This window comes from Strongylocentrotus purpuratus, unplaced genomic scaffold, assembly GCF_000002235.5.
Source record: "Strongylocentrotus purpuratus isolate Spur 01 unplaced genomic scaffold, Spur_5.0 spur5_contig_826, whole genome shotgun sequence".
NCBI classification, from domain to species: Eukaryota; Metazoa; Echinodermata; class Echinoidea; order Camarodonta; family Strongylocentrotidae; genus Strongylocentrotus; species Strongylocentrotus purpuratus.
The window spans coordinates 131894-159287 of NW_022145531.1; the positions used below are offsets into that span (position 1 = coordinate 131894).

The window sequence follows — 27394 nt, forward strand, 5'->3', positions numbered from 1 at the left end:
GAGGTGTCATATGAAAGGGCAGAAACTCAACTTTCTAGAAATGTGATTTTCTCTTTCAAATTCAGATACCGTCCGCCAAATGACTTTTTTGTTTTTCTCTCTTCAAATTCATTTTAATCACTCATGCGTGAAATATGGATTATACGAGTTGCATCACATGAAAGAGGAGGATCTAAGCTTTCCAAATATGTGTCATTTACATGTATCAATTATAATTGTGATTAAGTTAAGATAAAACATCAATAATTCTCGGTTTCGTTTTTCTGGGACGCACTATACATGCCTGGTCCACTGAAGGATGCAGGATCTGGCCTTGGTGTTGAAACCCACTTGAACCTAACGACAGAGGCTCAAATCACCAAGAATAATGGACTACTGATACATTAATTTCCCCAAAATGTAGTTCCTAGTAATTATTCAAAGGAAATTACAACTGCTGTCAATTGGAAGAAGAGAGTCCCTGTACGACAAGGTTTACAAGAGCTGCCTCAAATTACTAGCAATATTTTAATTTCCCAAAAGTGTAGTTCATAGTAATCATGGAAAGAGAAATTTATTCAACAGCTGCCAATTTGCAGAAGAAAGGATGATTAAATATTCCTGCCCCGCAAGGTTTACCAGAGCTGCCTCAAATTACTAACAATGAAGGACTAACAATATATTAATTTCCCAAAAATGTAGTTCCTAGTAATCAGTGAAAGAAAATTAAATTGCTGCCAATTTAAAGAAGAAAGGGTGACCAAAAATCCCCGTTCCGCAATGTTTACCTGAGCAGCTGCTTTAAATTACTAACAATGAAGGACTAACAATATATTAATTTCCCAAAAATGGAGTTCCTAGTAATCATGGAAAGAGAAATACAACTGCTGCCAATTTGCAGAAAAAAGGGTGACCAAAAATCTTTGTTCCGCAATGTTTACCAGAGCTGCCTCAAATTACTAACAATGAAGGACTAACAATATATCAATTTCCCAAAATGTATTACCTAATAATCATTAAAAGAAAAATACAATTGCTGCCAATTTGAAGAATAAAAAGTAACCAAAGATCCCTGTCCTGCAAGGATTTACTTGAGCTGCCACTTTGAGGAAGAAGGGTTTACCTGAGCTGCCTGCGTAGCATCTGGTTCTCATGCTCCATCTCTTTGACCCTGTCTGCTAAGATGGCCTCTCTGCTGTTGAACCCAAGCAGGTTCTTGCTCTCTCTTGATGCCTCTACAGATGCAAATGGAAAGAAAGCAATAAGGACAACAATAATTACATTTGTATAAAAGCAACGTTTTGTCATTATAATAACAACAATAACATTGATAAGAAGAACAAGAACAGGAACAAGGACAAGGTCAAGAACAAGAACAAGAAGAAAAAGGAAGAAGAAAAAGGAAAAGGAGAACAAGAAAAAGAAGAAAAAGAGAAAGAAGAAGAAGGGGAAGGGGAGAAGGAGAAGGGGAAGGAGGAGGAGGAGGAGGAGGAGGAGGAGAAGGAGAAGGAGAAGGAGAAGGAGAAGGAGAAGAAGGAGAAGGAGAAGGAGGAGAAGAAGAAGAAGAAGATGATGAACAAGATGATGAACAAGAAGAAGAAAATGAACAAGAAGAAGAAGAATTTACTGAAGCTATATTTTCATTGCACACATACCCTCTAGAGGATGCTCAAAATGTAAGTGCGAAGATGAGGATAAATGATGCCAATTCGAAGAGGGAAAGCTGATTCATAGACTTTCAGAAAAATGTAAATTTCAATACATACCCAAAGCTGTGATCAAAGTGAATTTTCATTCACTTAGGTTCACTTTTTTTTATTTTTCTCTTAAACATAAGAGTAAAAGATGATAAATTAGTGCCTCTTTGCAGAAGGTTAAGAAATACAGACTTACCGCCATGTTCTGAAGTGCTGTAGTAGAGGAGCACCAGGCACGGGACGAGCAAGAGAAGAATGGCCGCATAGACGACCTTACGGTGGAGACGAATAACAGCCATCTTCTTTCTCGTTATCTTCATCCCCTCCTTGTTCGTTCACGCTATCCTGCTCTCCTTAAAGGGGCGCATCAGCATTTTGAGGGCTATGACAAAAAATACAAAAAGAAAGTTTTGTTTAATGTTGGATGCACAATGAAAATGAAACAAATCTTTTCTATACCTTTTACGTACAAACACTTTTCCTTTTCATATTCTTTTTTTTTTAAATAATTTTGTTGTGCATTTGTCACTATTGTAGTACAACAATGACAAATACACAACTGTGTACTGGACTCTGAGTAACCTAATTCCTTTTGTTTTGCTATACTGACTGTTTGTACATACAAATGTACTTAATATAATTTTGCTCTTTAAAATAATTGGAAATAAAGTTTTGAATTGAAGGACATCGTAAAATTTAAATAGTTTAAATGGCCATAGATATCAAGACTGGAAAACAAATAGTGAATAAAATTTTGATTAAAAATTTGAATTTCGGCATTGAAATAGTAATAATAAAGAGTAATTGTAAACTGGCATATATTTTTCTGCAAAAAAGCTCAAGGCGCTTGAGAATGTACATGAAAAACACATACTATCATTAAATGAAAATTGCCATTAAGAGTACATGAACATAATTAAAGTGCGGGTTCATAGAAAATCACAAATATGGAAAATAGCGTATTACTAGAAACTGGTAAGCTAACAGATAGCCATCATGGAAGTTTTAGGTCAACTGCATATCGGTTGGTTTATAAAAATACAAATAAAACAACCTCTATAGCATCTGGGATATGCGAGAGATTTGCCGGAAAAATAACGATGTTTTAATGACGTCACAATATGAACCAACCCTGCCCAAGCAGACGACATCCCATAAAGAATGGACATAATTGCAATGCTTTTATTTCTCAAATTATAATGAGTTTAGTGTATATAAATGTGATGGAATTTTACACCATTCAAAAAGGAATATGACCCCCATTCTGATAACTAAATTCTTTTGTTTGTAAATACACAGGATATGGGTTCATGAACAATCAAAGAAACCACACTTTCAAATTGAAAAAAACCTCCGGAATGATAGCATGGACGTCATTTGTTCCCTCTTGAAACGCCGAGCATGCTGCGGTGTGTGCAGCTGAAAATACAATGGCGTCTTATTTTGTTTACAAGTTACGGATTCCTTTTTTTTTAAATCCTTGCATTTTTCATCAAAATAATACCATTCACTTCACGGGGTTTAGAGTGAGGCAATACATACAGATTAAACATTTCGACTGAGGGTATTGAAGAAAGAGAAATAACTGAAGAAAAGATGACAAAACAGGCACTGAAATTGTGTGAGATGTCATGGGACATCGTCTGCTTGTGCACATCATGTTTAACATGTGACATCAATCTCAGCAGCGACCGGGGAGCTTTTCAGGTGCTATGTCGGGGCTGTATCTAAGCGTTTTGTAGTTGTTAATAATCATTACTTCAAATGTTTCCAAGCATTGACTTTTGATAACCTTGGCCAATCAAAGTGTCACCTTTGCAATAATGACATTAAAGTTAGCTTTTTTAATCAACGAAACTTCTCTTTAAGATTTAAACAGAGTACCTCCAAAAAGAAGTTGACATAAATATAGACTAAAAATATACATAAATAACATAAATTAAATGTGGAAATATTGAATAGAATACTGAATATTGAACAAATAGTAAAAAGATTTTTAATTTTAATCATGGTTAAACTTGTGGTGATCAACACACAATAATCAATTTTCACACAGACAACGTTATACTATGACCTACCAGTAGAACTGCTGATCTCTTTATTTGAACATTGTAAAGATCAACATATGTTTAAAACCATACGGTTAATAGCTTAGATATAAGCTGTTTGAAGCCATAAGGATATAACCTTGTACATAGTACATGTATTGTGTTCGAGTGGATACGTCGCCGGACTGTCGATCACAACGTCCGCACTAATGTCCTTTGGCAAGACATTGATCTACATTTGCCACACTCCACCCAGGTGAAGTAAATGGGTACCTGGTAGGAATTTATTCCTTGAAATGCTAGAGCACCGTATGGCAGCCGTGCTAAAGCCAGGGTAATAATCGGGAGCGCCAGGAGGGTCAAATCTGACTGACATGAGCGCTATACCAGAACCCACTATTATTATTATTATTAATACAGGGTTAACACAATTCTGGTTCTGAATAGACAATGTACTTATAATGCAATACTAAATCATCAGCAACAGTACAGCAAATCAGACATAGTTTGAAACCATATTCATTCATTGAACTCACACTGTCACTGCTTGGTAACTTGTATATATTTTAACTCTAGCCATGACTCTAACCTAGACCGAAAATCAGATCGAGGGCCAATTAAGTGAAATCGGATATGAATTCCGATCGCCGATCAATAAAAATGATCAGAAAATGATCTGAAGAGAAAAAAAAAAAAAATACAGAAAATAAGTTTTGGGCTATCAAATACTATAAAAAAAATGCATAGCTGGGATTATTTTGTCATTTTGAGTCCTTGTAGAGTGTAGACCATGTTTGTTGAAATCAAGTGCATTTTCATGACTAAGAGAAGAGGCAAAACATGCGAGCTGCCATTTTGGAATATAATGTAGGCATTTTTTTTAGGCACGCATTTTTTTTATCGCCATCTAAGTAATCTAACTTGAATATTTTCAGCGTTTCTTTTTTTTTTCCCCGATCATTTTCAATTTTTTACATTTAACGGCATGAAATTGTTTGAAAGTTTTAAACATGAACTACAACAACTTAAAGTGAGAGAATTATCCAAGGTATGAGTGATTTAAGTATCAGAGTGCTCAAAAACAACAGTAAAAAATAATTAATTAAAAAATACAAAGAACTTTTTGCTGATACTGATGAAAGGTGCAAGGGCGTCGTACAATCTTTCGATCCGATCAAAGCCCTAACTTACAGGGTTAACTGACTCATGGATGGTATATCAAAATGCTTTATATCCAGGGAAAATGGTGCTATATTCAAATTACAACTTAATGAATAAGAATCAGTCACTTTTATATCTTACCTGCAACACTTTCAGGCCAGTCTGTAGAATAATATAAATTACCCACAATCCCCCAGGTTAGTTCAACGGTGTTGTCACATGATCAGATGTCTGGATGCACTTGAAGCTTGGGTGAGTTGTGTTTACAGGGGGAAGGGGAGGTGGTGTGAATTCTTGATTCTGATGATGTAGAATGGGTATCTCTATTTACCTGTGGAATAAAAGAAGAATATATGAAATAAAAATTGAGAATGATGGAGAAGAAGAGAAAGAAGGGGAGAGGGATAGGGATAGAAGAGGGAGAGAGAGATGGAAGAGGGAGAGAGAGATGGGAGAGGGAGAGAGAGAATGAGAGATGGAAGAGAGATACAGAGGAAGAAGATAGAAATTGGGAAGGAGAGAAAGAAGGGAGAAAGATGCAGATGAATAAGAGAGAGATGGGGATAGAGAGAAGGAATGGGAGAGGGATATACCGAGGAAGAAGAGAAAGATGGGTAAGGAGAGAAAGAAATGAAGAGGGTTACAGAATAAAATAGTAATTGTTAAGGAAAGAAAGAAGGGGAGAGGAATACAGAGAAAGAAGAGAGAGTGATGGAGAGGAAGAGAAAGAAGTGTAGAGGGGATAGGGAAGAGTAAGAGAAAGATAGGGAAGGAGAGAGGGATACAGAGGAAGAAGAGAGAGATGATTAAGGAAAGAAAGGAGAGAAAATGATGGAGAAGAAGAGAGAGATGGATACATTAAGTAAAGAAAGGAATGGAAAGGAAGTACACAATAGTTATTAAACACTATATTTCAATGGGTTGTTGGCAAACATGTAGGCTACATATGATGGTTGTGTAAATCGCTACCCTGATTGCTTAATAAAAACCTACACTGTACACAGGCTTTCAGAAGTAGGGTAAAAACAACCCACCAGCAACAATACAATGTTTGCTGAAATCGCTATTCTTCTTCTCTGTCATACTGCAGTGCATATGGTAATGAGACTTATAGTGAAGATTGATTCAGCAGCTTGTTTTTGACTTTCACTAATTTGCATGCGCTGAACCAAGCGTGATTTGCAGGGTGATTTTGAAGCGCTGCGCTTTGGTGACGATCGATCTAGTGGTGGACGATTTGTTATTTTACACTGACTAGATCTATAGTGGAACCTCCCCAGGATTTCAGATAGATTTCCGATTATAATTTTCAAAATATTTGTTTCCAACTTCAGTCTTTTCAGTGACAATGACGCACAACGCTGGTGACATGACCGGTGTCGATTTTGATTGCATTTTTACTGCTAAAATTCAAATTTTTTTAATGCCAATTTTAAGTGAATTCTGGGAATTAATGAGTTTTTTAATTGTGTTGTTTAATATTTTGGGGAATCAATAGACGATGTCTTATCTTTTTAATCTTTTTGGGGTTAATCATGTCGCACTCTTCTTTTAAAATTGAAACAAAGGTCAATGGCTTTGTTTCCAACACATTTATCAACGTGCGGGACTACACTTTTCAATAGCAAGTACTTTGTACACAAAGAAATCACTCCACAAAATAATCCAGGATTGTATCAATACTAAATAATTTCAAATAACAACGCAATCATTTCGAATCATAGTGTTTTGTACTTACCTATCAATCGCCTTGACTGGTGTTCTCGTGGCTAAAAATGAGTTTCTACAGCTTTAATCACTGCTTTGTGTAGAAATCGAGTGGTACACAAATCGCTTTTTCACTTTTTCGTGATGACGCCATCTACCGTTGGATATGCACATTGAACAACGTAAGCTAGCGTGAGTCATAATTATGTGGCTTGAGTTCATCTTCTCACGGATCTTCTCCTCCCAGATCTTCCTCCCAGCTCCTCCTCGATCCAAATCCCCCTCCTCATCTTCATTTCACTCCTCCGCCTCCTTCTTTATTCTTCTTCTTTATCTTCTTCATCACCATCTTCATCCTTCCTTTTCTCTTTTTTTTCTTCTTCTTCTTCTTCCTTTTTCTTCTTCGGCCCGCCATCTTTTCTTCTTCTAATTCTTTTTCATCTTAATTCTTCTTTTTCTTATACCAACAATATCCTGAACGAAAACGAAATTTATAGAGTTTCTTTAAACTACCCTTCGTCGGGATCGCCCTCGAACGTACACAAGAATTCCAAATCGGATCCAGTATTATGACATTATTGGCTGTTTTGAGATTGTTAAAGCACATTTAAAAGAAAGGTTTGGGGTATGACATTTACAAAATGGACGAAAAACGTCATCGCTGGAATTTCTGTAAAATGGAATTTAAAGATGAATATAAAACTTGATGGTGCGAGTACAATTCAAAGTTTGGACGAGTTCTGATGGCCGGTAGGCCTACATATAGGCAGAGGCGGCCATCCGGGGGGGGGTGGGGGGCACAGTGCCCCCCCCCCCCACTTTTTCAAGCTAGCACACGAAAAGTGCCCCTTTTTACATAGGAAGTGTTCCCCGTTAACTTTGTAAGAAGTGCCCCCTTTTTACATAGGAATGGTGCCCCTTTTAATTGTAAAAGTGCCCCTTCCCCTTTTCACCTCTGATAAGTGCCCTTTTATTTCAACACGTACCCCCTTTCTTTCGACAAGTTCCCATTTCCCTTTGCAAAATGTGTCCATTTTCCATTCTCATAAGTGCCCTTCTAAATTTCTATAGTAAGTGCCCCTTTTAAGTTAAGAGAAGTTCCCTTTTTTCACTTTTGATAAGTGCCCCCTTCACCTTTGATAATTGCCCCATTTAAATGTGAGAGGTGCCTCTTTTACTGTGACATGAGCCCATTTTCCTTTGTAAGAATTGCCCCTTCCCCTCTTAATGACTACCCCCATTCTAACTCGGAGAAGCTCACCTTATGTGCCCCTTTACCTTTCTAATAAGTACCCCGTTTCCTAATAAAAAGTGCCCTTTTAAAAAAGAGCCCCTTCTCATAAATTCCCCTTTTCATCTCTGGTAAATGACCCTTTTCAGGTACGAGAAGTTACTCCTAACTTTTCATTCACATAAGTGTCCCTTTTTCATTCACATAAGTGCCCCTTTTCATATCTGGACGGTGCTCAATTTCAGGTGCGATAAGCGCTTTTTTCACCTCTGATAATTTCCCTTTTAACAATGATACATGCCCCTTATCCTTTCTAATACGGAACCTATCACTTTTTCATGAATGCCCTTTTCACCTCTTATAAATGCCACTATCAAAATCTGATTGGGGCCCCTTTTCCGTCGACAAATGCCCATTTCCTATTCTCATGACTGACTTCTTTCATCCCTAGTAAGTGCCTCTTTTTGAAGGTGTAAGATTAAGTGCCCCATTTTCACCTCTTATAATTACTCTTTGGACTTTGACACATGCTCCTTTTCTTTTCTGATAAATGTCCCCTTTTCCTCTCATCATTAAACGTGCCCCTAATTTCACGCGACTAATAGCAATTTCCCCCAAAGCTGGCTCGCTTCGCTCGCTCGCATGTATAAATGATATAATTATTTACTAATTATCAAAGGTCATTTCAGTCTTCCGTTATGAGAATGTGCAAATAACCCCATCAGGATTGTTTTTTCCTCTTTATAAGATGTAATTTTTCGCACTGCGACCTCACAAATCTTAAACTTTTTTCTCGCTCGCAAATGAATTTTTAGACCATCACACACAGCTGCAAATTATGATGCTTAAGCAATATCTTGTATGATGCATAAAGTGAAACAAATATTGATATCATCCCTGATAATGTAATCACAGTGTAGGGGTATATACCAATGTCTATAAACATGGTATATTTTCGCTTTGAGATTTCCCTTTGTAGGTGCCCTTTTTTTCTCCAGAAAGTACCCTTTTTTCTTGGTACCCCCCCCCCCCACTTTGGAAGTCGCTCGGCCGCCCTGCATATAGGCCTCTATAATTACAGGCCATATCCCATTTTATTACAATAATTTTAAAGCCCGTCATTAGGCTACTAGTTTGGCCAGGAGGGACCAAACATGCACTGACAGGTGGCTATCTCGATATCAACTCAGCTCTCAATTAACATAGAAAAGAGAGAGACAAAAATTTGTCTTAGGGAGTAGTTGTCCGGGGGGCCAGGGGGATGGAGTTGCCTAGGGGGTATAGTTGACTGAGGATGGTTCTGGGGGGTTGGATGTCCAGGGGGTCGGTGTACGGATACGGTCAAATAGATCAATCTCTTATACAGTCAAACCTGTCTACAGCGACTGCCCAAAAGAAACACAAAAAGTGGTCTTTGTAGACAGGTTCCTTTAGTACATGTTTCAATATGAGAAACCATTTTCAAGGGAAACATGTAGACATGACTTGTGGTCAATAAGGTAGGTTTGACTGTATATGTATTTTTCTGATATTGATGAGTTAGCATGAGGACTTTGTCAGGAGCAACTTTTATGAAAGAAATAATTTTTTGACAGAGTAAAAACAAAAAGTAATCCTCCTTGGCGGGGAATCGAACCCCGGTCTTCCGCGTGACAGGCGGAGATACTTACCACTATACTACCAAGGAATTGGATAACAACTCGTCACTTTTTAGGTTAATATAGTTAAATTTACAGTTCACATTGGCTATATTTGAATAAATATTTATAATGCCAAGCAAATTACTATCAAAACTCGAATTATTATTAATCTATTAAATCCAGAAGGATTGCTATTCATTTTGATCAATAAAATCGTTGAAAAAGCGAACAAATAAGAACCATCTCCTACGAACTATAGCTACAGGCCCCACATATTGATTCTTATGTCGGATATATAAACGTAGCGCACCGTGTCACGTACGTTCGTTCTTATGCGTACATGTATTGTCCGTATTCCGCTGACATGTCGTCGTACTTTCGTGGACATCCATGATTACAAACGCGTATTTCACACGTTTCAATGGGATGTCCAAGGATTTAGACATATGTCTATATGGGTTTTGACGAACGCCACGTAGACTATCTTTATTCTTCATATCAATGGGGAGTTTGGGTTTCCAGACACTTAATGGCCTCCGAATTTAATGGAAAATATTCATCAAGTATAGTACAGCACAAACCATGATTAATATTTGTCTCCTGTACTGTCCAACTTAAGTCTGAGAAGATTTATGAAATATTACTTGTAAACTTCTTTAAATTGCCATTTTATATCTAACTGTCCAGATACAAAAGTTATATCAACGAAATATATAATTGGCCCAATACTTTTTATCAGAATCTAATTAGTTAGTTATAGGGTCTAATTTATTATTTCTATATGAATGTTTTTCCCATTTTCACGTACTTTAGCTGTCTGTCTCTGTCTCTAGCTATCTCTAGCTTTAATTCAGTCCCAGCAAAATACAAATAGCTTGATCTCTCTCTCTCTCAGGCTCTCTCTCCCTCTCTCTCTCTCTCTCTCTCTCTCTAAATATCTCTGCTTAGTTATCCTCGATCTCCCATTGATATTCGCAAAATAGCAGAAAAAGTGCACCAAGAACAAGCTCAACTTACTCTTGCATGTATGTCATTTTATTACGGGGAAAACATGGTTCAAGGAATTAGCTAAAGTCATTTGAAATAAAGCGCATAAATCGAACATAGTCTTACATATAAAATTGTCACCAATAACAGGAAAAACATCAACATAATAATGACAGCTGTTCGGGGTTAACAGATAAGTTTTGGTTGGTTAGTATTGCTACAGGTAGACACCAAAATAAACTCTGTACAAGCGCATGGTGACATCATATTGAACAAAGCTATGTGACCTATGTAAAAGAACAACAAATATGAGGAAAATACACAAAATTGGTTCCTAAATTCAGACAACAGTGAAAAAAAATGGCGGCTCACAATATTCCATGTAAATTGAAAAATTGCGCTTGATTATTTGAAATGTAAAATATTTTATGTTGCAAAAACAAATCAATTCAACAAGATTAGATGTTCATATCATACATTTAATCTAATATTAAGTGTACTAATAACTCATTAACACTTCATGAGTGAAAATTGCCGTTGATACATGCTGCGTTCACAATTACAGTTATGGTCAAGGCTTGAGCCCATGTTACCTGAGGTTCAATTTTGATACATGATGTACTCAATAGCTATAGAGCCCTGTTCATATTATGCTTTAAATTGGTTAAGTTCTAAATGAGCTTGCATGATGAATGCATGCACAATATACATGTAGACAGAGCAGTGTTCAAACTGTCCTTTAAATCAGTCAAGATTGCAACTAATCTAAATTAATGCATGCACAATATAGACAGAGCACTGTTCACATTCTCGGTTAAATCAGTTTAGTTTTAAACGTAGCTTGATTTATGCGTGCAACATATAGGCAGAGCCTTATTCACATTTTCTATCCATAAAATCAGTTTAGTTTTAGTCTTTAATGCATGTTTGATACAGCCTTATACACACTTGACAATTAAATCAGTTAAGCATTAATCTTTGCTTGATTGGTGCATGCATAATTACGACAGAGACCTATTCACATTGAAATTATTAGCTGCATTATCAAGGAAACGACCTTGCAGTGTGAACAACAAAACTTCACAGCCATCATTTGCCGGAAAAATGTTTAAAAGCACATTGAAATATTCATCAAGCGTCTAAATTTTCAGCTCAAAACGCGACGAAAAGACAGTAAAATGCTGTTAAGCAAGCCTAATATAATTACATGAAACCAGGCTAAAAAATATCATGTGAAAGGTCTATGTTACATAGGAAGTGCTTATCATGTTCAAATGCTTATCGTATTCAGATGCTTGCTCGGATGAAAAGAGAAGGTCGAGTTCTGAGTTAAAGTGACAAATAATTTGCGAGCTTTCTATCTTTTGAGTTCTTATTCCAATATCAAATCACATGATAAAAGCAATGCCACATGAAAAGGATTGTTCTTTAAATGCCCTCACATTCCCAAAACAAGAAAATAGATCAAACATTTCGGCCAATTTATTAATGCAACATGTATGTGTAGGCCCACATGACCATTTCTGTGTGCAGTCTTTATCACTGTATGTGATTGTCTGAACAGATTCAAGTCAAATTGTTATCACTTTGAGGATTCCAAAACCTTGCTCTATACAATTTTACTACATAATCAACCCTTACGAAGATGTTACAGATTATTTCACAGCGCAATCACATGACCAGAACTCAACTTTATCGTCATAAATGCCACGATAGTATAACATAAATCCATAAATCGTTGCTGCACCACTTAAACAAAGCTCCTTTTTCCCAGATAATGCCATAATCATACTTCTCCACAATTACATCATCGAAATGATTAAGTTATGATACATCCAATGAATTTCAAAAAAAGAACCTTCGGATAAAAAGAAGTTTTAAATAACTCGATAGAAACGGCACAAATAAGATAAACAAGGACTCTTTGATACAGGGTGGTAGGCGTTTTTCATTGTTGAATTCATTCATTCACGTATACATAATCATTTGAAGAAATGCATAAGCCTCTGGACTGAGATAAATAAAAGATTGTGTATCACATTATGAGTAAACACACAAAGTGTTCATATCTTTGATGTAATGTACAAAGTGAAATACATCAACAATACTTTTCCAATACCAGCACATGTCTAACGATGCATGTACACGATAAAGGGCATTCATTTATATGATGTTAAAAAGCAAGGGCACATTATAAGAAGAGTCATGGGTGATTATTTGTATACATAAAGAACGTCAAAAGTAAGTCATAGTTGTCTACGGCTCGAAGCAATGTACATTTGTATATCGCTTTTAAAAGTTGCTGATAAGCCTTCATGTGAAACAGACAATGTGTACAATTTACTACATGGAAAATTAAACTACTCCAGCCTACAAATATGTTTGCTTTTATACGCACATGAATTTCTTAAGTTTTGTACATGAAGTTTGTAAGTTCTTGATTAAGACTGACCATAAAATACAGTTAAGTCACTGGAACCGTTCAAAATCAAATAAGCGTTCAGAACCTACATGTAGGTGAATTTAGAGACATTGTGAGCAAGAGAGAAAATAATGCCATTTTGTGTTTCATCGTTGCTGTTCTCTCACTTTCATTTGATTTCATACTATCCTTCCACCTCAAATATTGCCTCTCTTACTTACCAATCCTGTCACATCAATTTAAATGTACAATTTTCTTTATCACAGCATTTATAACTAAAGAAGTTGGAATATATTACTTGTTTTAAAAAGAAATCAAATGTAACATTTCAGAATGGGAAATTTTATAAAAATCTGCAAACATGAAGAGCATAATCTACTAAAATGTATTTCTTTATTTTTTTTCTGCATTATTACTACTATTAATCGTAATCACAAATTTTGACAACACACATAAATTGATCAAAGACACTTGAATCTAGTGACTTGGGTTGCTTGCCACAACGTGTTAGTATCATAATTCCATGTAATTTATTCAACTTGTAAATGTTTGAATCACCACAGAAACATGTAGCAGCCGACTTTGTTAACCCTTTGCAAATGTTACATACTTTATTTAATAAAGACCCACAGAGACATGTAATACAAGAAACGATTCGTATTGAAAGGCTTAGACTAACCAGGTGAGACAACTTCTTGAAATTTATTTCCTATGGCTACATCTACTACTAAATGCTTCAAGTTTCAATATTTTACAGTTTACAACTTTTACACATGCATGTTACAATAACTTTGTGTTCTCATAATTTCCAAACATAGCACATACTAAGCATCAGTTTATATCAACGCAACACAGTTCCTCATTTTCAATACTAATAAAAACAAATTTGACTCAGAGTCTCTTGATTTATTTTTTACTTATTCAATTCACATTAAAAAAAGAAACACACCAAAACCATGATTATTATAGCAGTCCTCAGCAAAGCCTTCCTGCCTACGCTACCTCAGACACTACGCATGTACTACACAGAAATCATAAACAGTTCCATTGAAACGCAGTGACGTTACCGAAAATGACTGCACCGTTACTCATAAAATACCGGGTTAGTACAAATAAACACTTTACTACCGAGTATATATACTTCCAACGTACGCAACATCAGTGAAACAAAGATTACTCTTAATGCACTGTTACTAGCTTTTTTTTTTCTCCATCCAATGTTTGTGTGCAATTTCCGGTGAGACTAATTTGCGCATACGGATGGGGGACTCCGGGTGGTTGTTCGAAATGTAGCGACCACGCGTGATGAAGTGGCATGCCGTGTTGCCAAGACGATCAGTCGTCTACCTCCTCGTCAGAATCCGAGTCTTCTTCAGCGGTAGCTAGCCATGTCAGCCACTGGTTCACCTGTAGGACATAAAGACAAAGAAAGTGGAATTATTCATGAACGTGGTATTTTCTGGTTGGTTTTATCACCCTGTGACCTTTGACATCTAACCTCTTCCACCCAAAGTATAAAATACGTTCAATCTTTGTCAAGTTATCGTGGTAACAAAAAGTTGGACGGACGGAAAGACGGATGGACAACCCAACACATTATTCCCCCCTCGTGCATCAACATCCGCCTGACATTGAAAAAATGCATTTCTGATTTTTATTGCAAAATCGGCATCTTCTGGGAATCTTAAAACTGACAGTAAGTGTTAGTCTGCCAGTATACGTCTGAGGAATGTGTCTATTCCATAGCCATCAAAACCGTCAAAGGTGAATACCTTTTGATTCCTGGTCATCATAAACAAGAGGTGTCTTGGTTAAGTTGTGGACCAGGTGGTTTCGCGGTTCAAGTTCTACCACAGTACCAATGTCCTTTGGCAAGACATTAATCTACATTTGCCACTCTCCACACAGGTGAAGTAAATGGGTACCCGGTAGGAAAGAATTCCTTGAATGCTTTAGGGCCTTATTTATATGGTAGCTGCGCTATATAAATGGACCTATCATTAATATCATTATTATTAATAATCTGTCAAATGACAGGTTTATTGACCACTATAAATTGCTATAAAAGAAGGTCTCTCCAAGTGCTAAGACCTTGAGCCAAAGTCCTGGTACTAACCTGAAACAAGGCTTGTCCCTTGCCGGGGAACTCATCGGTAATATCTTCTTTCCACTTGATAAAGGCCTCCTCTTCGATCGCTTCAAGGTTATAGAGATTCACAAAGAATCGCAGTAGCATTCCTATAAAAAAATGAACAAGTAAAACATCACAGATCAAATAGGAAATCATTTGTATTGGCGATTATTCTGTGGATAGAGGCCACTTCTTTTATCACTTCAAGGTTATAGAGATTCATAAGGAAACTACCAGAAATGAACAAGTATATTAATCATCAATAATAATTAGGGACTTGGTCAAGAATGTTTATTTTACAAAATGGATGATTAATATACAAACAGAAACCAACTCAAAAGGAACCAGAGATATAAGTAAAGTCAAACCTGCTTTAGTGACCACCTGTCTACAAAGACCACTCATTTTTCTTCTCCCTTGAAAATAGTTTCTTATTGAAACATGTTCTAAAGGAACCTGTATACAAAAACCACTTTTTGTGTTTCCCTTGGAAGGTCCCTATAGACAGGTTTGACTGTAGATAGGAAGCCTTGGTCACCAATGTCCAGGAAGAGACAAGGCACCTAGCAAGCTAGGAAGAGGAGACAAGTTGCATACAGTCTAACTCGTCTATATCGACCAAGGGAAACACAAAAAGTGGTCTTTGTAAACAGGTTCCTTTAGAACATGTTTCAATGAGAAACCATTTTCAAGGGCACAAAAAATGTGGACTTTGTAGACAGGTGGTTTTTCTAGACAGGTGGTCACTAAAGCAGGTTTGACTGTAGACAGAGAGCCTTGGTCGCCTATGTCTGGCAGAGACAAGGCACCTAGCAAGCAAGCAAGGCAGAGGAGACAAGTTGCATATCAGTCTTACCCTTGGGGAAGCTGAGGTTATAGCACTGGGTCTGTAGGGCATATAGGGCGCCGAGCTGCAGGTCTATGCTCACGTGGACAAACTTCTGGAGCACCGGAGCGAACCTCTCCAGGAGGGCCGTCTCCTTCTCTTGAAGGGACTTGTCAGGGAGTACGGCTGGATCCGCACCCTCAGGCAGGCTGGTCTCCGCGACGATGAACTTGATCACACTGAAAAGCAGAAATGTGTAAAATGTTATGATGATATCATGAAGTATCTTTATTGGGAAGGTCTTGTATATGTTATCCAATGGTATACAAACAATTGAGAATTATTCTATTTGTTTGGATTTTAATATTTAAAATTTGAAATTGAATTTGTATACTCTAGACTTTTTTTAATTCAGCAGAAAAGGATTGTTTTTTAAGGGCTCTTCATGTTATTTGTGGAGTCTGTGTACAGCATTAATTTTGTGAGTAATTTTGAGACAAGGTCTGCAATATTTAAACATTGGGGATGTTTGGAAAACATGAAATTTGCTATAAACAAATGTATGGAGTGCTGTGAAATGCTCCGAATAAGGATTCTTGATATTGTTTTTTTCACATAGGAGATGCTAAAATCTGGGTTAACTCACTGGTACATATAGATAGCATGGCACAAATCAAAATGATTATAGATGAAAAGAAAAAAAGATTGACACTGATCTAGTAGTGAGAGCGTTTACAAAACCCTGTCTAATGGGGCAATCAATTGCAAATCCCCAAAATCAAGCGTAAGTCTTGCAAATTTGCAATTGAGTGCAACTCAACTTTCTTGCAACGCCCCATTAATAAGAGAGAGAGAGAGGGGGAGACTACAAATGAAATTGTTAAAACTTTAATCCTAACAAAATCCTAGGAAATTTAGGAGACCTGTGGGGCCTTGCAAGAAAGTGGGGCGTTGCAAGAAAGTCGGGTTGCAATCAATTGCAAATATCACTTGCAAATTTTGCAACTTTCTTCCAATCCAAAAGATATTTGATATAGCGCCTTTTCCTTGCAGTTACAAAGCGCTGCACACACGCTCCACAATGTTTGGGCCACTTAAAAACAAAAGTTAGACACTTCTCACGCCCCATAAGAGTCTTTTTGGTCAATCTGAAACATAATTTCTCATCATAGAAGCACTCTTGAGACCAAAGGATTGAAACTCACCTGGCAGTAAGGGCATTAATGAAGCCCTTATCCTTGTGGATTGTTACGGACACGTTCTCTTTGATCCACTTATAGAGGGCACTAGGGTTGCTGTCGCTCTGGAGCTGCTTCGTCACGTCGGCTTGCATACGCAGCAAGGGGAACAGGAAGCTTAGGCTCTAGGTGAGGAAACAAAAGAATGGCTAAAATGAATAACTGGTAGATTTTCAGGGCTCACAGGTTAATATGTTGATGGATGTGTCACAAACCTAACTTTTAAGAGAACATATCCGATGAATTTACAACTTGATATAAATGAAAAACAACAAGGGTCAAATTTGCCGAAGTTACAGTGACGACATAATATGTGTACCCAATCGATTCACCTTTATAGCTGGGGCAATGAGCCGTGCTTAATTAATCCAAAGTCATTGTGAATATGCGTACTCCACATAAGATGATGTCATCAAGTCGAAATGAAATTTTTAGTTGGACAACTTCAGATTTTCAAAGCTTTAGATTTTGAGTTTTCAGAGAACTGATACTCCTCTGACAGACATTAAAATGGCATATAATTGATATTCTTGTAATCTATGGCTTACAAGCTTTCCGTTAATAAATAATTTATCTATTTTATTTTTCACTTCAGATAGGGTCTTTAACAAGTGGGGGGACAGAGCATTTGCATCAGCAGCTCCTTCTTAGTGGAATAAGTTACCTTTCTCTATTCAGACGGCCAACACTCTCTCTACTTTCAAAACTGGGCTTAAAACTCACCTGATGCTCAATGCATATGTTTCAATTTCAATGTTCTTTTTATATATAAGTGAATAATCACACTGTGCCACATTGTATGTACCATGGCACCATTAAGTTGTGTGATCTAATGTAAGTTAACATTTAATATCTCTTTAATCTTAAGTATGTTGAATACTAATGTAAATTATTTGTATGCGCCTTGAGCATCTCTAGAGATGGATATGTTGCGCTCTATAAATATTGTTATCATTATTATTTATGAATATCTGGGAATATTAGAGCTGTTGGTTACCTTTCCTTCCAGGATCTCCATCATCCTCTCCTTGTTTCTATCGCTCTCTGGCAGCATCTTGAGCATAGCCACCTTGCTCTCGTTGAAGAGCGCCACCAAGCCGTCCTTGGACTTGGCCTTGGCGATGCGCTGCAGGATCAGCAGGAAGAGAGGGTAGAAGGCCCCGTTTTCCAGGGGGTCGGCGATGTCCGCAAGGCTGACCACCTCATCGGTGACCGCCCTGGCGGCCAGGCCGGCGGTGTGGGACTTGATGAGCGGCACCTCCGATTCTAGCTCCTTGGAACTCTCCAGGAATGAGGTGAAGGCCTTTTTGGGATAAATTAATAATAATAATAATATTCAATTTCTATATATATTGTTTTACTATTAACCCGGTCATTGGATTCAGTGCTTGCCTCCACTCCCTGGGGAGCATTCCAGCCAGGCGTTACATGACGCTCAAAAACTGTTTGACCAATAATGACGGTAGCATCCTACCGGGTACCCATTTAACACCTGGGTGGAGAGTAGCAAGTGCAGGTTAATATCTTGCCAAAGGATATTAGTGCCGTGTCGGGATTCGAACCCTCGACCTTCGCATCTCCAATGAACATACTCATTAACCAAACTGATCCCCTATTCTTATTCAAATAGTTGTGTATTCTTCTCAATATTCTCAATATTCTCAAATTTCAGGATTTTATTTCTCTCTCATCCTTTAGAAATTCTTGGGTTTTTATTTTCTAAAAAGCATTTAATTCAAATTACTCACAACTTGATATCAATCGCAGCTCTGTACTAGAGAGATAGAAGTTTGTCAGTTTGAGACTGATTGGAGAACTTGCGATAAATCCAGATCAACTGCAACTCATTAAAAGGGGGATGTTTCACAAAGACTAAGATCGACTTAAGTTGGACGTCACCTATGGCAGGCCATTCATGCCACCAGTTGCTCTCACCATGTCACAAATCTACATAATTTACATTTTTTGATAGTTCATTGCTGGAATTTTTTTTTTACATACATTGTAACTCAAGTTTATGTCCCATGAGAGACCAATGCCAGGAATGGTGAGAGCAACCACTGGCATGAATGGCCTGCCATAGTTCACATCAAACTTAAGACAATCTTAGCCTTTGAGAAACACCCCCCAGGTATTTTAATTGTCATCACTTTCACAAAGAAATGTTTGAAGCGCTCCTTCTACTCACGTCCATGAAGTTGTTGCCTGTGATACATCCCTCTTTCTTGAGGACACTCAGCAAATTGGCAGCGCTCTCCCTCTCCGTGTCTGACTGCTGGATGCAGTGGGTCATGACGTAGGTCAGCAGAGCCGGGACATGACGCTTGGGTGCTAGCAGACCCTTGAAGCTTTTGATGACCGCTTCGTCGTCTTTGCTCTCCAGGTAGGTAGTCAATAGCTCCTCCTAGAGGGCGATGAAAGAAAGAGAAAAAGAGAGAGAGAGAGAAGGTTGAAATGTTATCATTTTAACTCATAGCCTGCCATGAGGCTGCATGCACGCTACCGTTATAGTGCCTTGTAAATGCAAGCAAACCATTGCTATGCTGCCATGTGCGTGCAAGGGCGCATTCGTAATAGCAGTTATCGTTCATGCTTATTGGACTGTGCTGTGAGTTTTGCACGCGCTATTCATAGAACCATCGTGTTAATCAGATTATCTCAACATAAACTTGGCACGCAGGGCATTTGGGGCTTGGCACAATGGGATTAGCCCTGTGGCATGATAAGAGTTAAAAGTTCATGGTGTGTATAGTATAATGTTTTGAATGGACTCATTTCTAACTCATTAATCTGAACAATATGAAGTGTGCTCACATATGCAGAGGGAACCTCAGTAAACCTTGAGGGTTCTTTAAGCATAGGGTACTTCATGTTTTTGCATTCTATAACACACTGATAAGTGACTGTGCACATATGCCCTATGTTCCGCGCAGCTCTTTTTTTCATCCCCACTTGCCAATCATTTAGTAATAAAAAAACACAACGATCATCGGATTCATTCAACCACAATGTGCACCATCTCCACTTCCTGAGGAGTATTCTTACTATATGGTTACCGTGAGGACATAGGGCAATTACTAACACAAATGCTTTTGTCATCCTACCGGGTCCCCATTTCTCTCTTGGGTATTGAGTGGTAAATGTAGATTAATGCTTTGCCAAAGGACAGTAGTTACTTGTCGGGATCGAACCCACGGCCCTTGAATTTCAAGTCAAGTGTTTAAACCACTCAAATACAACACTTTTTTCAGACCAGGGGGTGTTTCACAATGATCCTAAAAACTTATACTATGGTCACAAAGTTTCGTACGAACTACATAAAGTATTTTAGACTTTTTATAACTTCCACATCAAAAACATGAAATCCCTTTTTATAATAGAACATATGAACGATTTGAATCAACATTTAATGCCATTTAAAATAACTTTAAAAAAATGTTTTCATAGATGCTAATGGCTTTCCATAACTGTTAAGTCCAACTTAGGATGTTTGTGAAACAGGGCCCAGGACATACCATAGATTTCAAGAGCTCCTCCTTGGTGGGTTGCTTCTTCCTCTCAATTCTCCTCTCTCCTGCAGGGGCGCCGCCGGTACCACCACCGAGGCTACCGGCAGCAGAATGCTTGACCGGTAGACCGGGGTAGCCGGTCTGCAGAGGGGGTGGCTGCTGGACGTTGTTGGGGGGTGGATTGGTGGGGAGTAGGCCGTGGATGGGGGCGATGCCTCGAGGGGGGCTGGAGTTGGGGGAGTTGGACGTGGCGCTCGGAGGAAGGAACCTGGGTACCTGGGGCTTCAGCACCATGTTTCCTGAAGGACGTAGGTTGATCTGGGTGACACAATGAGATAAAGACACACAAATGAAATAATACATAAATAAATAAACAATAATAAATAAATAATAAATAAATAAACAATGAATGAGTGAGTGAGTGAACGAACGAATGAACGAACGAACGAACGAACGAACGAACGAACGAACGAACGAACGAACGAACGAACGAACGAACGAACGAACGAACGAACGAACGAACGAACGAACGAACGAACGAACGAACGAACGAACGAACGAACGAACGAACGAACGAACGAACGAACGAACGAACGAACGAACGAACGAACGAACGAACGAACGAATGAATGAATAAATAAATAAATGGATGATAGGCTCTATCATTCAAAGAAAAGTTTGAGTTCTGGGGAGAGGTGAAAAATAACTTGTAAGCTATATCATTGTTATTATGCCAGTGTGGATAAACATCAGAAAAAAAATGTTCCCTGAAAAGCGTGGCTCTTCAAATGCCTCCATATTCTAAATATGACAAGTAACAGTTTAAAAATGAGCCCTGATTTTTATGCCACATGTTTGTGTAGTCCCATATTGATCTTTCTGTGTACAGTGCTTTTTACTTTACCAAGACTGGGCCAAATTTCTTATCATTTTTGATGACTCCAGAACCGTGCAGTACACACCTATATGCTACATGATCAGCCTTTTCTGATCCATTCCACACTGTTTTTTCACAATGCAATCGCATGACCAGAACTCAACTTTATCTTTAATTTTGTCAAAGCATAGCTAAAATCAAGCTTAATGATTGATTTCTGCCAATTTGGCTCTCATGAGTCTGGTTTTTTGATGCTCAGATGTCGGCTATTCCTGTCATGAGACAAACTTCCATAGATTTTCACTAGTAAAAGACGACTTTCTTCAAGAGACCATTACTTGGTCTGGCCCTCAATGATAACATTTTGTGACCATCCCCAGACGAATCTCCGCTAACAAATCAAATGATTTGAATACGTCCCTTCATCTAAAACCAAATGAGCCAGTTCATAGTTACAGTCCGTGCATGAGCAGATAAAGGTCATTGAAGACCAAATTGTGAAATACACGGAGACAAAATACTGGATACGTGCTCATAAAAGTTATGTAATCATTATTAATTAATGCACAAGCAGTGCACTCCATGATACACAGGTGAAAGTATTCTTTGAAAAGGGGAAACAAAGGCCATTTATGTAGCACCTCCATTGCTGTAGGAGTGATTATTTCAAAATGTACAAAGTGGGACCTCTTCATGTTTTGAAAATCTGTGGATATTCGGGGTCATTTGGGACATGTGCTAAATGTGAACAGGGGGGTGTTTCACACAGGTCCCAAGTCGAACTTAACTCTAAGTTGGACTTAAAAATTATGGAGAGCCATTTGTAGCCTTAAAAAAATTAATATTAAAAAGCGAAAATTCAAGAATTTTCAACTTTTTATAAATTCCACATCAAGAACGTAAAATCTTCTCGATAAAAGATAATTTGAATGATTTGAATCAACATTTTATGCCTTTTAAAATAACTTTTACAAAATATTTTCATATATGCTTACAGCTTTCCATAATTTTAAAGTCCAACTTAGAGATAAGTTTGACTTGGGATCTTTGTGAAACACCCCCCTGGTCTATTCTCCATGTGATTTTTGATAGCTTACCTCTCCCGTGTCGAGTTTATTGATCCTTGGGGGTCTGCTCTCCCTAACATCGTCCCTCTGTCGCCCTCCTCCTCCTCCACCACCGTCCCGCTGCTGGCCACCTCCGTATGGCTTGTCCTGCTGGCCCCGGTCCTGACGCTGCTGTCCATACCTGGGCAAATCCAACAAAGATTGTGATTAAAGTCTTATTGATCAAGATCCATTCTTCTCAAGATGTTAATCTACATTTGCCACTCTCCCAGGTTTAAATGGGTACCTGATATGCTTGAGCACTAGTTACTTTGGCAGCTCAGCTAAACCTTTAACCTTGACTTTGTGACCTAGAATTTGTGTCATGTGATTTTTGATACTTGATAACCCTTGTGTACAAGTTTCATGGAGTTATGTAGTTCATGAAGTTATTTTAATGTTTTGGGGGGTATTATTAGCATATTTTTCTCTTCAAGTATGTCTAAACTTTAGTTTTCTATTGAAGAAGTGATCAACATTCAAACGCATTTGGTCAACGTGCAGTATGTTAAAAAAGAAGGAAAAAAAAATTATGAAGCAAAAATCATACTACCATAATTTAAAGACCGTCAATATTACAGGGCCAGAAGGGATTAGACCACACAGCGAGGTCACTGACAGGTGGCTTTCTCATTAACTCAGCTCTCAACTAACATAAGAAAAAGAGGATCATGGGGGACCAACAGGCACCGATTGGGGAAGTTTTCTCTATAGAGGGAGCAAGTAGCTACTAATAGGACAATGGGGCTTAAAGGAAAAAAACAGAATAATTCCAAGAAAAACGTAATGGTTGGCAGCTCTGTTATTGGTAAGACTAATTACCCACCTTCCTTGGTCCATGCCACCACCTCTGTTGCCCATCCTTCCTCCGCGATCGCCATCCCAATCTCGGTCCCGATCCCGCTCTCCCGAGCCGCCACGGCCACCATAATCCTGATTCTCATTATTATAGTATTGCTTGTTCTGCTGCTTGTTGTTGTAGCCACCTTGGTTGTAGTCGCGTTGCTGCTGCTGTGGCGGGGGATACTGCTGGTAATGTTGCTGCTGTTGTCCCTGCTGGTTCATGTTGCGGCCCTGGTGGTGTTGCTGGTTGCCGCTACCCCGTTGGTGGTCATAGCCACCGCGTTGCTGGTCGTGTCCACCGCGTTGCTGATAGCGTTGCTGCTGTTGGTTGTCGTCGTTGCGATTGCCGCGTTGCTGGTTGCCGCCGCGTTGCTGGAATCGAGGCGCCTGGTTCTGGTAGCCTCCTTGTTGGTTCCCTATGTCAAGTTAAAGATAAAGACCAGTTATGGTCATGCGATTGCATTGTGAAGGAAACGTTGTGGAATCGATCAGAAAAGGTTGATCATCTAGCATAAAAGTATTGGTGTGTACTGCAAGGTTCTGGAATCATCAAAATGATAGGAAATTTGGCCCAGTCTTGGTTTCCAAAACTGATCTTTACCTTTATGTCGTAAACTATCAATAACTCTGAAAAGTATTACAGTTTTGGGCTTACTGGAAAACGTAAGACTTTCTCATGCATAATATATCACAAAATTTCACGAGTGGCAAAGATTCACAACAATTTCACTGTGAAACAATTGGAATCACAAATGACACAAAACAAACGTCTTTGGTCAATTATTGTAACACACCTGTAACAGTGAACAACAAATTTCTATTTTTTATGGACAATAAATCAATTCAATTCAATTAGGAAAATTTCTTGCAAAGAAAGCCACCGTTATGTAAAATTACCACCATAAAAAAAAATCCGTTTTTGCAGTAGCTCAAACAGTAGAATAATCATTCATTTTTGTAAAATACATAAAATTTCATGTCACTAAAGTTTCAATTTATATCTTGAAGATTTTGGTAAAGAAAAGGATCAATTCATGTGAAAGTAAAGGCTAGTACCGTATTTGCCAGCAATAAGGCTGCAGCGCCGCATAGGCTGCACCCCTGATTTTGATATTTTTTAGACTTTAAAAAAAAAAAAAAAAAATTTTGGAAACACCATGGGCAGCAAGCCAGATGGCCGGTTATTTCAGCTTTTTCTTGTGTATTGCATGCGCCATAGCTTTGCTCACGCGAGCTGAGGGAATTGAGGTTGCTTTAGCTATGGCAAAAACTTAAATCTAGATCTACCGATAGAGTTTTGTTGGTAAGTAAAAAAAATTATTTACGAGATTGACAAAACTTTGCCCTTCATTTTAAAAACATAACACAAAATTGTCGGTAAGACATGTGTTATTCTAGAAATGTCCATCACCTTTCATTGTTGTCCCATAATATGTACAAATTTGTGCTGTTTTTCATGGTTTTGACTTGCAATTTTAAAATTTTTTTTTTACTCTTTTGCCGCAAAGGCCGCACCCCGACTTTTTGATATTTTCTCTTCCAAAAATACTGCAGTCTTTACGCCGGCAAATACGGTATTCAGAAATTTAATTGGACTAGGGCTAAGTTTAACTCCTGCCTGAAGGTTTTAGGGTAACTCCGCTTGTGGGTACAGATTTTTTAATGTTCTGGGGGGTGTTTCACAAAGATCCTAAGTTGAACTTATCACTAAGTTGGATTTAACAATTATGGAAAGCTGAAGCATCTATGGAAATATTTTGTAAAATTTATTTAAAATGGCATGAAATGTTGAATCAAATCATTCATATTTTCTATTATCAAGGAGATTTCATGTTCTTGATGTGGAATTTATAAAAAGTCTAAAATACTTAAATTTTCGCTTTTCAATATACTTTATTTTAAGGCTACAAATGGCTCTCCATAATTTTGAGGCCAAACTTAGAGTTAAGTTTGACTCAGGATCTTTGTGAAACACACCCAGGTCCTGTAACGTGTCATCACTCAATGAATGATTCAGGACAGTTGTTTAGACTTGCCTTGATCCCGCTGCCTGTCGCCGCTATCTGAGCGATTGTTGCTGCCACGTTGTTGCCCCTGCTGCCCTTGTTGTTGCTGTTGTTGCTGCTGCCCCATCTGGCGATGTTGTGTTCTAGGGCTGTAGCTCCCAAAGCCTGGGTTAGGCGATAGCTCGTCACTGATCACTCCTGGGCCTGCTCCTACCCTGCCGGCTATGTAGGAGAATTGAGAGGAGGACAATTAAATGAAAATTAAACTTTAAAGTGACTTGGTTAGGGGATAGCTCGTCACTGATCACTCCTGGGCCTGCTCCTACCCTGCCGGCTATCTCATTAACTCAACTAACATAAGAAAAAGAGGATCATGGGGGACCAACAGGCACCTATTGGGGAAGCTTTCTATATAGAAGGAGCAAGTAGCTACAAGTAGGACAGTGGGGCTTTAAAGTAACTTGGTAACATTGTTGAAGGTTGATGAAAAAATTGCGTGGTTTTGTATAAAATGCTATTTTCACTCAAACTTTCAGACTCTCTTTAATTGTACATCTAGCATTGAAGTCACTACCTTAGCACCATTTCCTCTCATCCGAAATTTGTTTACAAAGTCCCTTTGAGGGCAAACAGCTCTGAAGGAAAGAAGGAGATCAGAGATGCACATTGATGAAAGTACAGACAAAATTGGACAAATACTAAGAAATAATGGATCATAGAAATAGTTATAAATGAATTATACAGATGGTCAGGGGAAGAGAAAGTATAGAAAGACTAGATGGAATTTTGACTGCGCGCAGTCAAAAATGATGCCTCCGCCATAGAGCAACTTTACAAACCAAAACGGAAGCAATTTTTAAAATTCAAGTTTGATTGTAATCCATCTGTCGGTTTTAATAATAATGCATTCACAAGCTATTTATAGTCATACATAATGAGCCCCATGACCTTTGACCTGATGACCCTAAAATCTAATCAGTTTATTGGCTCTGCAAGATACATATATACATGTCTTGAGTTTGATAGTAATCTGTCTATTGGTTCTCATTATAATGCGATCACAAGCTATTTGTGCATACATAATGAGCCCTGTGACCTTTGACCTCGTGACCCCAAAATATAATCAGTTCATTGGCTCTGTTAGATACATACATGACCCAAGTTTGGCAGGAATCCATTGACCGGTTCTTGAGATAACGCGATCACGAGCTATTTTTGTAGACATAATGAGCCCTGTGACCTTCGACCTCGTGACCCCAAAATCTAATCAGTCCATTGGCTCTGTTAGATACATACATGACCCAAGTTTGGCACGAATCCATCGATCGGTTCTTGAGATAACGCGATCACAAGCTATTTTTGTATACATAATGAGCCCTGTGACCTTTGACCTCCGACCTCGTGACCCCCAAAATCTAATCAGTTCATTGGCTCTGTTAGATACATATATGACCCAAGTTTGGCAGGAATCCATTGATCGGTTCTTGAGATATTGCGATCACAAGCTATTTTTGAATACATAATGAGCCCTGTGACCTTTGACCTTCGACCTCGTGACCCCAAAATCTAATCAGTTCATTGGCTCTGCAAGATACATACATGATCCAAGTTTAGAGAGAATCCATCAATTGGTTCTTGAGATAACGCGATCACGAGAACGGGACGTACGGACGGACGGACGTACGGACGGACGGACAACCAGAAAACATAATGCCTCCGGCTACTTTGTAGCGGAGGCATAAAAAAGAAGACAGAGAGACAGGGGGAAAGGAGGAGAGAAAATGAGAATGGAAGAGTGAGAGAGGAAGAGCAAGAGACCAGAGAGGGGAAGAGAGAGAGAAGGAAAGAAAAAAAACAGTCAGACCGCAGCGCGCGCGTTAATGAGGCTGAAAGCTGATTTTTATTCAGCGATATCTGGCGATCACATAACATTTACGTCTGCTGAATTTCCATGCGCTTTTCAGTGAGATTTGTAGGGGTGTACAT

General features: G+C 38.4%; 2 protein-coding genes and 1 non-coding gene across 5 annotated transcripts in view; all 3 read right to left on the reverse strand.

Annotated features, from left to right (window-relative positions):
- Nucleotides 1-6751, reverse strand: part of LOC585173 (LARGE xylosyl- and glucuronyltransferase 1) — a 51357-nt gene extending 44606 nt beyond the window's left edge. Inside the window, exons 1-4 of one of the 2 annotated variants that reach the window (XM_030982639.1) lie at nt 6624-6751; nt 5027-5216; nt 1873-2058; nt 1103-1214 (exon numbers count right to left, since the gene is read on the reverse strand). In XM_030982639.1, coding sequence (XP_030838499.1) covers nt 1103-1214; nt 1873-1996 — 236 coding nt within the window. In that variant the 5' untranslated portion in view covers nt 1997-2058; nt 5027-5216; nt 6624-6751. The remainder of the gene's footprint in view (nt 1-1102; nt 1215-1872; nt 2059-5026; nt 5217-6623) is intronic. The other variant, XM_030982640.1, reaches the window with a different exon arrangement.
- A 2687-nt stretch (nt 6752-9438) lies between these two features.
- On the reverse strand, nt 9439-9510 carry TRNAD-GUC. Its single transcript has one exon. It is a non-coding gene; the product is annotated as a tRNA-Asp (tRNA).
- Nucleotides 9511-10476: 966 nt separating this feature from the next.
- The window catches only part of LOC577635 (eukaryotic translation initiation factor 4, gamma 2-like), a 33511-nt gene continuing 16593 nt past the window's right edge, over nt 10477-27394 (reverse strand). For both annotated transcript variants that reach the window (XM_030982657.1, XM_030982650.1), the window contains 10 exons: nt 25439-25630; nt 23386-23818; nt 22551-22701; nt 20583-20894; nt 19256-19471; nt 18065-18370; nt 17035-17192; nt 15860-16068; nt 14989-15110; nt 10477-14279 (listed from right to left, as the gene is read on the reverse strand). In XM_030982657.1, coding sequence (XP_030838517.1) covers nt 14208-14279; nt 14989-15110; nt 15860-16068; nt 17035-17192; nt 18065-18370; nt 19256-19471; nt 20583-20894; nt 22551-22701; nt 23386-23818; nt 25439-25630 — 2171 coding nt within the window. In that variant the 3' untranslated portion in view covers nt 10477-14207. The remainder of the gene's footprint in view (nt 14280-14988; nt 15111-15859; nt 16069-17034; nt 17193-18064; nt 18371-19255; nt 19472-20582; nt 20895-22550; nt 22702-23385; nt 23819-25438; nt 25631-27394) is intronic.